The sequence below is a fragment of the Hemitrygon akajei genome, chromosome 3 (genome assembly GCF_048418815.1).
Source record: "Hemitrygon akajei chromosome 3, sHemAka1.3, whole genome shotgun sequence".
NCBI classification, from domain to species: domain Eukaryota; kingdom Metazoa; phylum Chordata; class Chondrichthyes; order Myliobatiformes; family Dasyatidae; genus Hemitrygon; species Hemitrygon akajei.
The window spans coordinates 103,356,372-103,373,243 of NC_133126.1; the positions used below are offsets into that span (position 1 = coordinate 103,356,372).

At 41.4% G+C, this 16,872-nt stretch overlaps 1 protein-coding gene across 3 annotated transcripts in view; it reads right to left on the reverse strand.

Moving 5' to 3' along the window:
• The window catches only part of rtf1 (RTF1 homolog, Paf1/RNA polymerase II complex component), a 207,508-nt gene that overhangs the window by 171,801 nt on the left and 18,835 nt on the right, over positions 1-16,872 (reverse strand). For 2 of the 3 annotated variants that reach the window (XM_073040539.1, XM_073040538.1), the window contains exon 2: positions 1,544-1,654. The exons of the other annotated variant lie outside the window; for it this stretch is intronic. In XM_073040539.1, the coding sequence (XP_072896640.1) occupies positions 1,544-1,654 (111 nt within the window). The remainder of the gene's footprint in view (positions 1-1,543; positions 1,655-16,872) is intronic. 3 annotated transcript variants of the gene reach the window in all.

The following is a 16,872-nucleotide window of genomic DNA, read 5'->3' on the forward strand; positions in this document are numbered from 1 at the left end:
CATGGGCTACCTTGTAAAGGACCTTACTAAAATCCACGTAGACCACAGCTACTGCCCTGTCCATGTCAATCCTCATGATCACCTTAAGAGATAGAATTTCCTATATCAGTCAATGCCTTTACAATTGCAAATAAGTCCCATTTCTCCAAATCCCTTCCAATAACTTATACAAGGCTCACTGCAAGTTCATTCTGTGGCCAAACAGATGATATGACCAAAGATGCACCTTAGAGATCATCCTATTCAGATGCATCATGGTGTGGTAGGGCAACTGCTCTGCCCAAGACCACAAAATTTACAGTGTTCTGAACATAGGCCATAACATCACAAAAGCTAGACTTCCCTTCACAGACAATTGCTGCACTTCTCACTATCTCAGTAAAGCAGCCAACATAATCAAAGGTCCCACCCACCCCAGAGTCCCTCTTCTCCCCATACCTCCCATCAGGCAGAAGTTACAAAAGCCTGAACCTCATCATGGTCCTGCTCTTTGTCTTTGTCCACCTGCACTGTGTTTTCTCTTCAACTATAACGCTACTCTGCAATATTCACTTGTGTTTATGTATGTCATGATCCACACTGGATTCAGTACGCATAACATAATAAACCAATACTACTGCTGCCCTTCTTAAAAAGATTGGATGAACACCCTAATTTTATACATACTATAAACATTCATATATATACACAAATAGCAAATAATATATGCTAATATACAGTTGGTCCTCCTTGTCCGTGGGGGATTGGTTCCAGGAACCCGCACAGATACCAAAAAACACAGATGCTCAAGTCCCTTATTTAACCTGTCTCAGTGCGGGTGGACTTTAGGGGGAGCTCAGGACCCGCCGCCCGCAGCTGCTGCTGAATCCGCAGTGTTTCTGTTCTGTTGACGGAAAACAATCACAATTGAAAATAAAGTGGAAATAATAAAGCGATCGGAAAGAGGTGAAACGCCATTGGTCATTGGAAAAGCATTAGGCTACAGTCGGTCAATGATCATAACAATTTTAAAGGATAAAATGAGAATAATGGAGCATGTGAAAGGCCTTGCCCCCATGAAAGCTACAATAATTACTAAGCAACACACTGGTTTAATTATTGAAATACATACGTTTCTTCAGTGTTTTATATGCATTGAAAGGTAAAATATATACTATATACTAAGAAAATGTTTGACTAACTGACGCTAAATAATACCGGATGTACCTGTTCCGACTTACGTACAAATCCCACTTAAAGATGGACTCAGGAACAGAACTCGTTCGTGATCCGGGGACTGCCTGTACTTTAAATCATCTCCAGATTATTTATAATACCTAATACAATGTAAATGTTATGTAAATAGCTGTTATACTATATTGTTTAGGGAATAATGACAAGAAAAAAAAGTCTGTACATGCTTAAACAATGAGTGCAGGAGAAAGAACATCTGGGTTTTCCTGATCCGCGGTTGGTTGAATCCACATATGCGGAACCCACAGATAAGGAGGGCCAACTGTATGCAGATAATTAGGCTTGTAACTTAAGAGTTAGCATAATTTACCTCATCACCACTGTCTGAGGTTTCTGAATCTGATGATGCTGATGGCTTGCTTGCCTGTTGTTCTTGCTGTTCTGGCTCACTTCGTTTCCTTTTTGCCAAGGACAATAACTCCTAAATGGGTTGAGACAATTTGTTAAGCAGTTAACAACTAAACCCATTCTTGATTTAAACAGATCTCTACTCTGGATCCAAACACTGATCCACATTTTCACTCACTGAAAACACTTGCTGCATCCAATCTATAAATATGAGGGGTGATTGATAAGTTCGTAGCTAAGGTAGGAGTCAATTTTAGAAAACCTAGCACATTCATTTTTCACCCTCCCCTAGTGTTGCCACCACGTCCTCGTGGACATCCTTGGGTGATAAGCCCTTGAGACTGAGGTAGCGGATGACTGCACGAAGGCCAATGTTGTTCAATTTCTCAGACAGGGATTACTTGTAATTTTCAATTATCTGAAACAGAAATACCACAAAAGTTATTAACTTCAAACTTTCTGCATAATCACTCAAAGCACTGAACTACATATGCATGTAACAAGAGCTGTATAACTCATCTCCTTCTACCTTAGGCCATAAACTTATCAATCACCCCTGCTGTGGACCACTTTCTGGAGGTCCAAGACGCCGACTTCTACAAAGAAGGGATCCGTATGCTCCACAACCGCTGGACTACGAAGTGTGTAAATGTAGGAGGGGACGATTTTGAAAAATAAATGTTCTAGGTTTTCTAAAATTGACTCCTACTTTAGGGCACAAACTTATCAATCACCCCTCGTAGTTTTGCTTCTCTAGTCACTCATACAGTCACCTCCTAAACAATCTGAAATGAATTCCAGAGTGATCAATGATCAACAATACAAAGATCCATCTGAAAGAAATATACCTGGAGTAAGCATACCCTCTTCAATTATAGTGATCTACTAGACAATTGGCAAAGTTCAATTAAAGTTAGGATTAAGCAGAACAGTCATTGTTTGTGGGGATAGTGTTTGCTAGTTAGGCACACACACAAAATGCTGGTGGAATGCAGGAGGTCAGGCAGCATCTGTAGGAAGAAGTACAGTCGACGTATCGGGCCGAGACTCTTTGTCAGGACTGGCGAAGGGTCTTGGCCCGATACGTCAACTGTACTTTTTCCTATAGTTGCTCCCTGACCTGTTGCGTTCCGCCAGCATTTCGTATGTGTTGCTTGAATTTCCAGCATCTGCAGATTTCCTCGTGTTTGCGTTTGCTAGTTAGTGGCTAGTTTCAGGCTCTGGCTCAAGAGGTTGAGTTAAGAAGCACACATGGGAAAGAACTTACAAACTTGCTTTCAGAGGACGCCTAATTCCAATGACCTGAGCTGTAATAGTGCCACGCTAACTGCTACACTCCATGGTATGTAGTGGGACTGGTTGAAGAGTGTCTTTAAACTAAATAGTAGGTTCAGTAGTTCGGAAAAGTGAGAATAAAGTAAAAGGGAAGGAAAGTGCAGAAGAAGTTAAGAGAGTCTTCAGAATAATTAAAGAGAAAAAGTTTAGAAAGGGATAGAACTTAACTTCCGGAGAAGGGTGATGAATCAGACTGACGGTGAGCTAGCCAATAAAACAGGATGTCAAAAGTATTTTTCAGATATACAAGAGTAAAAGAGAGCTGATAATGGATATTGGATGGCTGGAAAATGACACTGGAGAGGTAGTAATAGTGAACAAAGAAAAGGCAAACGAACTCTAAGTATTTTGCATCAGTCTTCACTGTGGAAGACAACCAGCAGTATGTCAGAAATTTGAGAGCGCTAGGGAGCAGAAGTGCTATTCCTAAGGAAAATGCGTTTGGGAAGCTACAGGATTTGAAGGTAGATAAGTCACCTGGACCAGGTGGATTACACCCCAGGGTTCCTAGATGTCTGAATAGATTGAGATGAATTAGGTGCACTCTTTCAAGAATCACTAGACTCTGGAACGGTTCCAGTGTCTGGAAAATTGAAAATGTCACTCCACTCTAAGGGGGAAGGGAGGCAAAGGACAGAAAAGTATAGGCTAGTTAGCCTGACGTCCGTGGCTAGGAAGATGTTGAAATCCATTAAGGATGAGGTTGAGGTAATTGAAGGAACATGATAAAAAAGACTAAAGTTAGCATGAGAAATCTTACTGGACAAATCTGTTTGAGTTCTTTAAGAAAACAGGCAAATAGCCAGAGAGCCAGTGGATATTATTTACTTGAATTTTCAGAATTCCTTGGCAAGGTGACACACACGAGGCTGCTTAAAAAGATAAGAGTCCATGGTACTACAAGAAAGGAGGAGGTTCACGAGAATGATCCTGGAAATAAAAGGGTTGAGAAACATTTAATAGCTCTGGCCCTGTAGCTGCCGGAATTTAGAAGAATGAAGTGGGGATCTTACTGAAACTTATCGAATATTGAAAGGCCTAAATAGAGTGGATGTGGAGAGGATGTTTTCTATAGTGAGGAAGTTTAGGAATAGGGGCCACAGCCTCAATAGAATAGGTTCTTCTTTAGTAAGGACATCAAAGGTTATAGGGAGAAGGAAGGAGAATGGGAATGAGAAAGATAATAAATCAGCTATGATGGAATGGCAGAGTTGATTTGATGGGCCATATGGCTTTTGTTTTTCTTCAGTCGTAAAGTTGAGTCCAACTCTTCGTGACCTCATGGACCATAGGATTGCATGGCAAGATACGCAAGTAGATTGCCAGGTCTTTCTTCTGCGCAGGTACTGCCGCTGCCCAGGTTGAGACCCGGCTGGGTTTGAACTCAGAACCATCTGCCTTGAAGTCCAGTGCTGATGCCACTACACCACCAGCCGGCCCTCTATGGCTTATGGCAAACAAACTTAAGAGGACCATAATGCAGAAAAGAAACAGAGGACCATCAATATTACAAAAATATCCTGTGCCAAAATGCACTGCATTTGAATAAAAGGCAGATGAATAGTAGTGTATTTAAGCATACTGATATATTGAGATGTGCCAGAAGGGTGACCAAGGATGAGGTATTCAATACTTAGAAAGAACAAGTCAAAAAAATGAAAGAGGTGGAATGAAGCTGTGAGGATCACAAAAAGTCAATGATAAGGGGGTCATTTGATTGGAGAAAGAGAAATCAGCATATGCGTTCTTAATTGATGTAGTACATCATTAGTCATACTTCCAATCTGTAAAACATCGTCCACTGCTACCTGCCGCCATCCATTGCAAAGCCAACTTTGGATCTAATCAACCATCTTTCCGTAGATACCATATACCTTCTGGACAAGCCTATCATATAAGAGCTTGTCAAATATCTGACTAAACTCAATCAAATTAGCACAACAGGATTTTTCCCTCATATAGCCATGTTAACTCTCCCTAGACTAGTTCCCAAATGTTTTCATGCCATGGAGCCTTAACTTTAATAACCGAGGGTCCATTGTCAATCCCTACCTTTCTAAATAGTGAATTCTGGTTCATTGTGTCATCAGTTAATTCAGCAGTTTCAATGGGGCACAACTGTGCAAGCACGTGAAGGTCGGCCTGTGAGACAGCAGGAGAGTTTAAAAAGCGAGCAGATTAACGGAGCAGGCGGAGTAGTGAGAGACAGAGTAGGAAGGCTTTGGCTCCAGAGGCTGAGGTCGAGCTTGCTCCCAGTGAGGTAAGGCCGGGTAAGCTCCTTTAATTAATCTAATTAACTTAGAAGCGTAGGTAATGGAGGCAACAATTAGGGCAGTTGGGTGCTCCATTTGCAGTATGTGGGAAATCAGGGTGAGCACAATTGCCCCCTTATGACTACATCTGTAAAAGGTGCATCCAGCTGCAGCTCCTGACAAACCGAGTTAGGGAACTGGAGCTGGAACTGGATGAACTTCAGATCATTTGTGAGGCAGAGGCAGAAATAGACAGGAGTTTCAGGAGACAGGCAGCTGGGTGACTATCAGGAGAGGGAAGGGGAATAGACAGGAAAAGCAGAGCACCACTGTGGCTGTTCCCATCAATAATAGGTATACCATCTTGGATACCGTTGATGGGGATGACCTACCAGCCACAGGTTGCAGTGGTTGCGTCTCTAGCAATAAGGAGAGCAGTAGTGGTAGGGGATTCAATAGTTAGGGGGACAGATAAAAGGTTCTGTGGCAGAGATCGAGAATCCTGGATGGTCTGTTGCCTCCCTGGTACCAGGGTTCACGATATCTCGGATCAAGTTCTCCGTATTCTCAAGAGGGAGGGTGAGCAGCCAGATGTCGTGGTCCATGTAAGAACCAATGACATGGATAGGAAGGAGGAGGAGGTCTTGCAAAGAGAATTTAGGGAGTCAAGTGCAAAGTTGAAGGACAGGACCTGTAGGGTTGCAATCTCAGGATTGCTACCCGTCCCAAGTGCTAGTGAGGCTAGAAATAGGAAGATAATGCAGCTAAATACTTGGCTAAGGAGTTGGTGCAGGAGGGAGGGCTTCATGTTTCTGGACAATTGGGCCTTGTTCCAGGGAAGCTGGGACCTGTTCCGACGGGATAGGTTGTACCTGAACTGGAGGGGAACTAATATCCTTGCGGAAAGATTTGCTAGTGCTGCTCTGGGGGGTTTGAACTAGATTTGCAGGGGAGGGAAACCAGAGTGTTAGAGCAGATAGTGAGGTGGAGGAGGATAAAGGTCATGCAAGAACTGCAAGTATAGTGCGAGTAAAGCCAGATCTAAAAAGTAAAGAGGCTTTGAGGAAAGAGAAGCAGAATAAAGGGTGTAAAGGTAGTACGGTAGAAGGGCTAAAGTGCATGTACTTCAATGCAAGAAGCATCAGGAAATAAGGTGATGAACTGAGAGCTTGGATACATACATGGAATTATGATGTAGTGACCATTACAGAAACTTGGCTGGCACCAGGGCAGGAATGGATTCTTAATATTCCTGTATTTCAGTGTTTTAAAAGGGATAGAAAGGGGAGGAGGGGTGGCATTACTTGTCAGGGATACTATTACAGCTACAGAAAGGGTAGGTAATGTAGCAGGATCCTCTTTTGAGTCAGTAGGGGTGGAAGTCAGGCACAGTAAGGGAGCAGTTACTCTACTGGGAGTATTCTATAGGCCCCCTGGTAGCAGCAGATATACCGAGAAGCAGATTGGGAGGCAGATTTTGGAAAGGCGCAAAAATAACAGGGTTGTTATCATGGGTGACTTTAACTTCCCTAATATTGATTGGCACCTGGTTAGTTCCAATGGTTTAGACGGGGCAGAGTTTGCTCAGAGTGTCCAGGACAGATTCCTGTCACAGTATGCTGACTAGGGGGAATGCCATACTAGATCTCGTATTAGGTAACAAACTGGGTCAGGTCACAGATCTCTCAGTAGGTGAGCAGCTGGGGGACAGTGGCCACCGCTTCCTGGCCTTTAGAATTATCATGGAAAAGGATAGAATCAGAGGACAGGAAAATTTTTAATTGGGGGAAGGACAAATTATGAGGCTATAAGGCTGGAACTTGCGGTTGCGAATTGGGATGATGTTTTTGCAGGGAAATGTACTATGGACATGTGGTTGATGTTTAGGGAACTCTTGCAGGATGTTAGGGATAAATTTGTCCCGGTGAGGAAGATAAAGAATGGTAGGGTGAAGAAACCATGGGTGACAAGTGAGGTGGAAAATCTAGTCACGTGCAAGAAGGCAGCATACATGAGGTTTAGGAAGCAAGGATCAGATGGGGCTATTGAGGAATATAGGGTAGCAAGAAAGCAACTTAAGAAGGGGCTGAGGAGAGCAAGAAGGGGGCATGAGAAGGCCTTGGCGAGAAGGGTAAAGGAAACCCCTAAGGCATTCTTCAATTATGTGAAGAACAAAAGGTTGACAGGAGTGAAGATAGGACCGACTAGAGATAAGGGTGGGAAGATGTGCCTGGAGGCTGTGGAAGTGAGCGAGGTCCTCAATGAATACTTCTCTTCGGTATTCACCAATGACAGAGAACTTGATGACGGTGAGGACAATATGAGTGAGGTTGAAGTTCTGGAGCATGTTGATATTAAGGGAGAGGAGGTGTTGGATTTGTTAAAATATATTAGGACGGATAAGTCCCTGGGGCCTGACGGAATATTCCCCAGGCTGCTCCACGAGGCGAGAGAAGAGATTGCTGAGCTTCTGACAAGGATCTTTATGTCCTCGTTGTCCAGGGGAATGGAGGGAGCCGAATGTTGTCCCCTTGTTAAAAAAGGTTGTAGAGATAGTCCGGGTAATTATAGACCAGTGAGCCTTCCGTCTGTGGTGGGAAAGCTGCTGGAAAAGATTCTTGGAGATATGATCTATGGGCATTTAGAGAATCATGGTCTGCTCAGGGACAGGCTTTGTGAAGGGCAGATAGTGTCTAACAAGCCTGTTAGAGTTATTTGAGGAGGTGACCATGGCATACAGATGAGGGTAGTGCAGTGGAGGTGAACTACATGGATTTTAGTAAGGCATTCCACACAGTAGGCTTATTCAGAAAGTCAGAAGGCATGGGCTCCAGGGTAGTTTGACCAGGTGGATTCAGAGCTGGCTTGCCTGCAGAAAGCAGAGGGTCGTGGTGGAGGGAGTACATTCAGACTGGAGAATTGTGACTAGTGGTGTTCCACAGGGATCCATTCTGGGACCTCTACTTTTCGTGATTTTTATTAACAATCTGGATGTGGGGGTAGAAGGGTGGGTTGGCAAGTTTGCAGACGACACAAAGGTTGTTGGTGTTGTGGATAGTGTAGAGGATTGTTGAAGATTGCAGAGGGACATTGACAGGATGCAGAAGTGGGCTGAGAAGTGGCAGATGGACTTCAACCCAGAGAAGTGTAAGGTGGTACACTTTGGAAGGACAAACTCCAAAGCAGAGTACAAAGTAAATGGCAGGATACTTGGTAGTGTGGAGGAGCAGAGGATCTGGGGGTGCATGTCCACAGATCCCTGAAAGTTGCCTCACAGGAAGATAGGCTAGTTAAGAAAGCTTATGGAGTGTTAGCTTTCAGAAGTCGAGGGATAGAGTTTAAGAGTCATGAGGTAATGATACTGCTCTATAAAACACTCGTTGGGCCACACTTGGGAGTACTGTGTCCAGTTCTGGTCGCCTCACTATAGGAAGGATGCGGAAGCATTGGAAAGGCACAGAGGAGATTTACCAGGATGCTGCCTAGGTTAGAGAGTATGCATTATGACCAGAGATTAAGGGAGCTAGGGCTTTACTCTTTGGAGAGAAGGAGGATGCAAGGAGATATGATAGAGAGGTATACAAGATATTAAGAGGAATAGATAGAGTGAACAGGCAGCACCTCTTCCCCAGGGCACCACTGCTCAATACAAGAGGACATGGCTAAGGGGTGGGAAGTTCAAAGGGGATATTAGAGGTAGATTTTTTTACTCAGAGAGTGGTTGGTGCGTGGAATTCACTGCCTAAGTCTGTGGTGGAGGCAGATACACTAATGAAATTTAAGGGACTACCGGACAAGTATATGGAGGAATTTAAGGGTCGGCACAACATTGTGGGCCAAAGGGCCTGTACTATGCTGCACTATTCTATGTTCTATGTTCATCAGAGCGGCTGCTTAAATTTGGACCACTTTTAAAGAACAAATATTAACCAAGAAAAAATCCAGGATACCCTTGGTGTATTTGAGACACTATACCACTTAATTAGAACATGACATCGTTGCCGATCAGTTTCTAACAGCATCTTTTGTGGCTGTTAGACACTACACTGTACTTAGATGAAGTTTTAAAATAGCAACAGTTACGTATGTTTGTGTTCAAAAAGCAGTGATTCTTGTCAGTGATAGACAGAGCAAAATAAACAGTAAGACAATTTGGAACTGTTTTGCTCACCATGGTTTCAAGCACTTAGCTTAGTGATGCCAGAAACAGCTGAGTGAAAATGAAATTATTTCACTACTTCAACAAGTTAGGAATTATGAAGAAATCAGGTATTGACAATCATCCTGAGTGTTACAATGAAAATGAAGAGTTGGAGAATGCAATCAACAAAAGCACTGTGTGACTGCAGTCCATTATTTGCTGATTTTGTTCAATTACCATCAACCAAAGAACATGGCAGCATACACTGGAGCTGTTGATACTATTAGGAACTAATGTTGGTGGTGTTCTAACTAGCTCTGTATTTCATGTAAATACATGAATTGTTCCTTAGTTAAACAGTTGTTTGTCTTTTTAATGCTTTTAACTATTTCAATGAAATAGTTAAACCTTTGAACCTTTGGAACTGCTTGAGCCAAAATGGGGCAGCCGTTTAATTGGGCCAAAATGTACTGATCCCAATGTGTCCCAATCAACTAGAATATATTGTATAACCAAATCTTATCCCATGGAATTTTAGTCAATAATTTCCCCATCACTAATGTAAGGCTCACTGGCTTGTAGCTATTTGGCTTATCCCTGATGCCTTTCTCAAATAAAGGAATATTAGCCATCTTCCACACTTTGGCTAACAGAGCTGCAAAAACATTAATCAGGGCCCTCGTTGCCCCCATAGCAATCTAAGGTGGATCTTATCTAGCCTTGAGGATTTATCCACCATTATATATTTCTTTTTTTCTAATTTATTTTTTTATTGAAGTTCATCATCAAACAAACATTTCCGTAAGATCTATTTCAGACATTGTACATATATATCATATAATCATATATATCACAAATCTCCACAAAGTATTTATCCGAGGTATACACTTATAGAAAAGAGTGGAAAGAAAAAACAAGCAAAAGGAAAGAACTATGTACAAGTAGGGAGTGATTTTTTTTTTTTACAACAGATTCATTGATTTGTGAGAATAAAATCAGGCCTATGAGGCATTATGCAGTTAAACCATTTTCCCCAGTATGAATCAAATTGTTCCAGCTTATGATTAACAGATGCTGTTATCTTCTCCATTTTGTAAATCTCCATTGTAATTTCCATCCACGTATTCAAAGCTGGGCTCTCCTGTGATAACCTAGTAAGAGTCTTTTTACCAGCCACCAACAGTATATTCATTATTTATCTCTTTTCAATAATTCTTGAGGTATATATCCAAAATATATGGTCTTACTCTCTAAGGGTATTTCACATTTAAAGATGTCCCACCATTATATATTTCAAGACATTCATAGCTCCACCTTCTTAATACTGATATGCTCCAGACAGACATACCCCTCCTTGAACTCACTACACTAAATTTCCTTTGCCGTCAAGAATACGGACAAATTAATTTGGGGCTACTCACTCCACACACATAACACCTTTGGCCCTGAAAGTGTCACAGCTTTTCCCTAGTTACCAATTTATTCCTAACATACTTACAAAATGACTTTGCATTCTTCTTAATGTTATCTGCCAAAGATATTTCATAACCTCTCTTTTAAAAAAATAACCTTAATTTCATTCTTTGGTACTTTCCTACAACCTCTATATTTCTCTAGGGACTCATCTGATTGTAGCTGGTTATACTCATATTTTTCCTCATCAAATTTTAAATGTACTCAGTGAAGGTCCTGCTCAATGTTTTTATCAATTGCATCTCAAAGATTTATGAGATACCAATGTAACTACAAGATTACAAAAGCTGCAATTAAAAAAAAAACTTTATCTAAACCTCTTCAAAGTTCACATTTATTGCTGCATCCAGATAGCATTGAAATGCTGAGCATCAATTTTTTTTTAGAAAGAGTTTGGATTAATTAAATGGGATGTTGCTTATACAGTCTTAAGGTTTTTATTAAGCTCTCACATGAAGGCTGGTCACAAAAATAGAATAAATTGATGCAGTGGTAAGAAGTGAGATATCAAGGCATGGGTTATTATTACTACAGCTGCCAGGGAATCACTTATGAGATTCTGCAGAGCTCAGTACTAAGTCCTTAGCTTTTGGTGAGGTGATGTACATTACAAAAAAGCTGGCCATCTGATCGATAATGAGAAAAAATTATAGATTACATGAAGGTATAAACTGTCTGAATAAAAAGGAAAATTAAGTAGAACCCAATCTGGAGAAGTGCAAGGTAATGTGTCTGAGAAGGGTAGACAAGGGATACACAATTAACAGAAAACAGGAGTAAGGGACTTCATTGAAAGGTAATAGATCAGGTGGTAGTTGAAATGTGAAGAAATTGTCTTACGTGCAAAGTCATTAAATGCAATTAGGGTAGAACTGAATACTAGTGGTCACAATATTACAGGAGGAATGTGAAGATGTAGTTAAGGATAATGAATGTAAAGGATATAGTTAAGAAACATTTTTGAATAGGATACAGTATATTTGTTTTTTATTCTGGAAACAAGGTTTATTCTGAAAAGGTTTGAATTAACTGAGACATAATTTCCTTAAGTGGTGAGCAGCTTTAGAAAGGAAAGCAAGAACTTCACTCCAGAAAGAAATATGTCAAAAGGAGAAACTGATGTGAAGCACAAAGACCAGGATGAAGGAGATTTTTTTCCATTAAGAGGGTGGTAGGGGAAAAAGGTTTATGATTTATCCATGATTATACTCCAGAGGTCCAATCAGTGCTGGGAGCAAAGCACTTCAAAGAGGTTACTCGCAGGACAGCAAAGCTAGTATAAAAGGTGAGCTTTGTGGGCGTTCGGACATTACAGAGGTCCAATCAGCATCAGGGGCAGAGCACTGTGAATTAAATAAAAGTACAGAAGGGGCAAGGGTGACAGACATTGTTGGGAGTAGACCAGGAACATCAGGCTTTGACTCAAGAAGTTTAGGTCAAAGAAACAGGTTAGAAGATTTGGTCTTGGTTGCCCATTGAACAGTGCATGCAGGACATGGGAATTCATGGAACCTGGCAGTCTCTCTGATGAATTGAATTGATTTTATTTCTTCCATCCTTCATTTACAGTTGAAGTCAGAAGTTTATATACACCTTAGCCAAATACATTTAAACTCAGTTTTTCACAATTCCTGACAATTAATCCTAGAAAACATTCCCTGTCTTAGGTCAGTTAGGAACACTACTTTATTTTAAGAATGTGAAATGTCAGAATAATAGTTGAGAGAATGATTTATTTCAGCTTTTATTTCTTTCATAACTTTCCCAGAAGTTTACATACACTTTGTTAGTATTTGGTAGCATTGCCTTTAAATCGTTTAACTTGGGTCAAACGTTTTGTATAGCCTTCCACAAGCTTCTCATGTAAGCTGCTGAAATTTTGTTCCACTCCTTCAGACAGAACTGGTGTAACTGAGTCAGGTTTGTAGGCCTCCTTGCTCGCACACGCTTTTTCAGTTCTACCCACAAATTTTCTACAGGATTGAGGTCAGGGATTTGTGATGGCCACTCCAATACCTTGACTTTGTTGTCCTTAAGCAATTTTGCCACAACTTTGCCACAATGCTTAGGGATCATTGTCCATTTGGAAGACCCATTTGTAACCGAGCTTTAACTTCCTGGCTGATGTCTTGAGATGTTGCTTCAATATATCCACATAATTTTCCTTCCTCATGATGCCATCTATTTTGTGAAGTGCACTAGTCCCTCCTGCAGCAAAGCACCCCCACAACATGATGCTGCCACCCCCATGCTTCACGGTTGGGATGGTGTTCTTCAGCTTGCAAACCTCACCCTTTTTCCTCCAAACAATAACAATGGTCATTATGGCCAAACAGTTCAATTTTTGTTTCATCAGACCAGAGGACATTTCTCCAAAAAGTAAGATCTTTGTCCCCATGTGCACTTGCAAACTGTAATCTGGCTTTTTATGGCTGTTTTGGAGCAGTGGTCTCTTCCTTGCTGAGCAGCAATTCAGGTTATGTCCATATAGGACTCATTTTACTGTGGATATAGATACTTGTCCACCTGTTTCCTCTAGCATCTTCACAAGGTCCTTTGCTGATGTTCTGGGATTGATCTGCACTTTTCGCGCCAAAGTATGTTCATCTTTAGGAGACAGAATGCGTCTCCTTCCTGAGCGGTATGACAGCTGCGTGGTCCCATGGTGTTTATACTTGCATAATATTGTTTGTACAGATGAATGTGGTACTTTCAGACGTATGGAAATTGCTCCCAAGGAGAAACCAGACTTGACATCATTTTCTGACCTCAATCCAATGGAAAATTTGTGGGCAGAATTGAAAAAGCGTGTGCGAGCAAGGAGGCCTACAAACCTGACTCAAGTTATACCAGTTCTATCTGGAGGAATGGAACAAAATTTCAGCGACTTACTGTGAGAGGCTTGTGGAGGACTACCCAAAACGTTTGACCCAAGTCAAACAATTTAAAGGCAATGCCAGCAAATACTAACAAAGTGTATGTAAACTCCTGACCCACTGGGAAAGTGATGAAAGAAGTGAACTTGGCCTTTTCTCCTTGGAGCGACAAAGGAGGAGAGATGACCTGATAGAGGTGTACAAGATGAAAGGCATTGATCGTGTGGATAGTCAAGAGGCTTTTTCCCCAGTGCTGAAATTTCTAGCATAAGAGGGCACAGTTTTAAGGTGCTTGGAAGTAGATATAGAGGAGATGTCAGGGATAAGTTCTTTATACACAGAAAGTGGCGAGTCCATGGAATGGGCCGCCAGCAATGGTGGTAAAGGTGGATGCAATAAGGTCTGTTAAGAAAGACTCTTGAATAAGTACACAGAGCTTAGAAAAATAGAGGGCTATGGGTAACCCTAGGTAATTTCTAAGGTATGTATATGTTTGGCACAATGTGTGTGGAATGGGCTGCCGGCAAAGGTGGTAGAGGTGGATATGATAGGGTCTTTTAAGAGACTTTTGGATAGGTACTTGGAGATTAGAAAAATAGAGGGCTCTAGGTAAATCTAGTAATTTCTAGGGTAGGGACATGTTCCGCATAACCCTGTGGGCTGAAGGGCCTGGATTGTGCTATAGGTTTTCTATGTTTCTATAACGTTGTGGGCCAAAGGGCCTGTGTTGTGCTGTAGTGTTCCTATGCTTCATTACTTTTGTGATCCCAGTTTAGTCCAGAATTGCCAGAGGTCATGTCTGGACCTCTAGTATTTTACTTGACCTGATCACCACTAATCTGACTCTCAGCAGCCTGATGATCTCTTGGTTCATCCAGAGCTTTTGGTTAGGCAAGACTCCAAGTGATTTTGTGGGGGGAGACACATTTGTCCACAACTAACTTTATAAAGTCCGTGACTCAGTGACTCTAAGCAGTATTGTGGCTGCTTCTCTACCTACAATGCTTTTGATGACTGAATCCTCCAAATCTTCATTTTCATTGTAAATTTAAAATTATTGCTAATACCTTCAAATTCGTCACAGATCCTAACTTGAAGTAGTGAAATTGCTTTATTTTCACTCCTAGCAGTTCCAGGCATCTCAAAACCTGAATGCTTGAAAACACTGTGAGCAAAGCGGTTCCAAATTATTTCTTGCTGACCAGTGACAAATATCACTGCTTCACTGCTTTTTGAACACGAATGACGCTACAGGTTTCCTCCACTATCCAAAGGTAGAGCGCTCCTATGAAACTGTTTGTAAGCCAAAATGTTGTAAAACGAAGAAGCAATTACCATTAATTTATATGGGAAAAATTTTTGAGCATTCCCAGACCCAAAAAATAACCTACCAAATCATACCAAATAGCACATAAAACCTAAAATAACTTGAACATATAGTAAAAGCAGGAATGATATGATAAAGACACAGCTATATAAAGAAGAAATATTGTTTGTACGGTGTAGTTTCACTTATCACAATCGGGAAGACAGCGAACCAAAATCGATTTGGAGAAGAAAATCGGCATATACATGCATGCGCACGCACATGCCTATGCACGTACATGCATGCGCACACAACTGCCCGCACAAGGCTTCACAGTCATGGTAGTCTTTCTTGGGGTAAACACACGTATAAAGCTGTCGTCTTTTTTTCGGAAAAGCGAAAATCCTCTTTGCGAAAACAGGTACTAATGTAGGTTTTTCGTAACAGCGAGCTGTTGTAAAGCAAACATTCGAAAAACAGGAGCCACCTGTATTTAAAAACTAATTGCTCCAAGCATGGTGTAGTGTCTAATAGCCACATACATGCAGGCTAGTTAGAAACTGTTTGGCAACAGTATCCTGTCCCAATTAAGAAGCACAGTGTCCCAAATAAGTTAAAGGAAACCCCACTATTTTCTTAATAAGTTTTTGTTCTTTAAGAGTTGTCCAAAGCAAGTGCCTGCCCTAATTAACCGATGGCCCAATTAACTGGAATACAATACCCTGAGATTAATTTTATTGCAGGCATTCACAGGAAAATAAACAAAAATACAACAGAAAACAAGAGTCCATTATATTACAGGAACGGTACCAATATGGATAGATTAGCTGACTGGCAGAAGGGTGACATTGTGAAGCCAAGGGGCTTTTCCAGTTGGCTGCCAGTGCCATTTCACAGTGGGGAATGTTAGGACCTTTTTTCATGTTATATGTCAATGAACTGGATGATGAAATTGATGGCTCTACACCACATTTGCAGAGAATACAAAGACAAATGGAGGGGCAGATAGCAGGGATTCAATAAGACGGTAGGAGCAGAATTAGGCCATTCAGCCCATTGAGTCTGCTCTGCCATTTCATCATGGGTGATTCCCTGATCCTACCCTCTTACCAGAGCCCTCGATGCCAAGACCAATCAAGAACCCATCAACTTCTGCTTTGAATATACCAAAATGGACTTGCCTTCACAGCAGTCTATGGCAGAGCATTCCAGAGACTCTTTGGCTTAAAAAAAAATTCCTCTTACTTCTGTTCTAAAAGGTCACCCCTGAATTTTGAGGCTGTGCTCTCTAGTTCTGGATACCCCACCAAAGGAAATACCCTCTCCATATCCACCTTTATCTACTCGTTTCAACATCCAGTAAGTTTCAATGAGATCCTCCTGCATTCTTCTAAGTTCCAGTGAGTCCAGGCCCAAAGATGCCAAACGCTCCTCATATGTTAACCCCTTCATTCCCAGAATCATCCTCATGAATCTTCTCTAAACTCTCTCCAATGACAATACACCCTTTCTGAGATATGGGACACAAAACTGTTGACAATACTCCAAGTGCAGTCTGGCTAGTGTCTTATAAAGCCTCAGCATTATTGCAAATTAACCTTCTGGGAGTCTTGCACGAGGACTCCGGAGTCCCTCTACACCTCTGATTTTTTCCACTATTGTTCCTTTTACCAAAATGCATCATCATACATTTCCCAACACTGTCTTCTATCTGCTTTTTTTCCCCTACTCTTCCAATTTGTCCAAGTCCTGCTGCAATCACATTTATTCCTCAGTACCTCCTACCTATCCACCTATCTTCATATCATCCGCAAACTTTGCCACAAAGCCATCAATTCCATTATTTAAATCATTGACAAAGTGAAAAGTAGGTGTCCCAATACTGACCCATAAGGAACATCAGTCGTC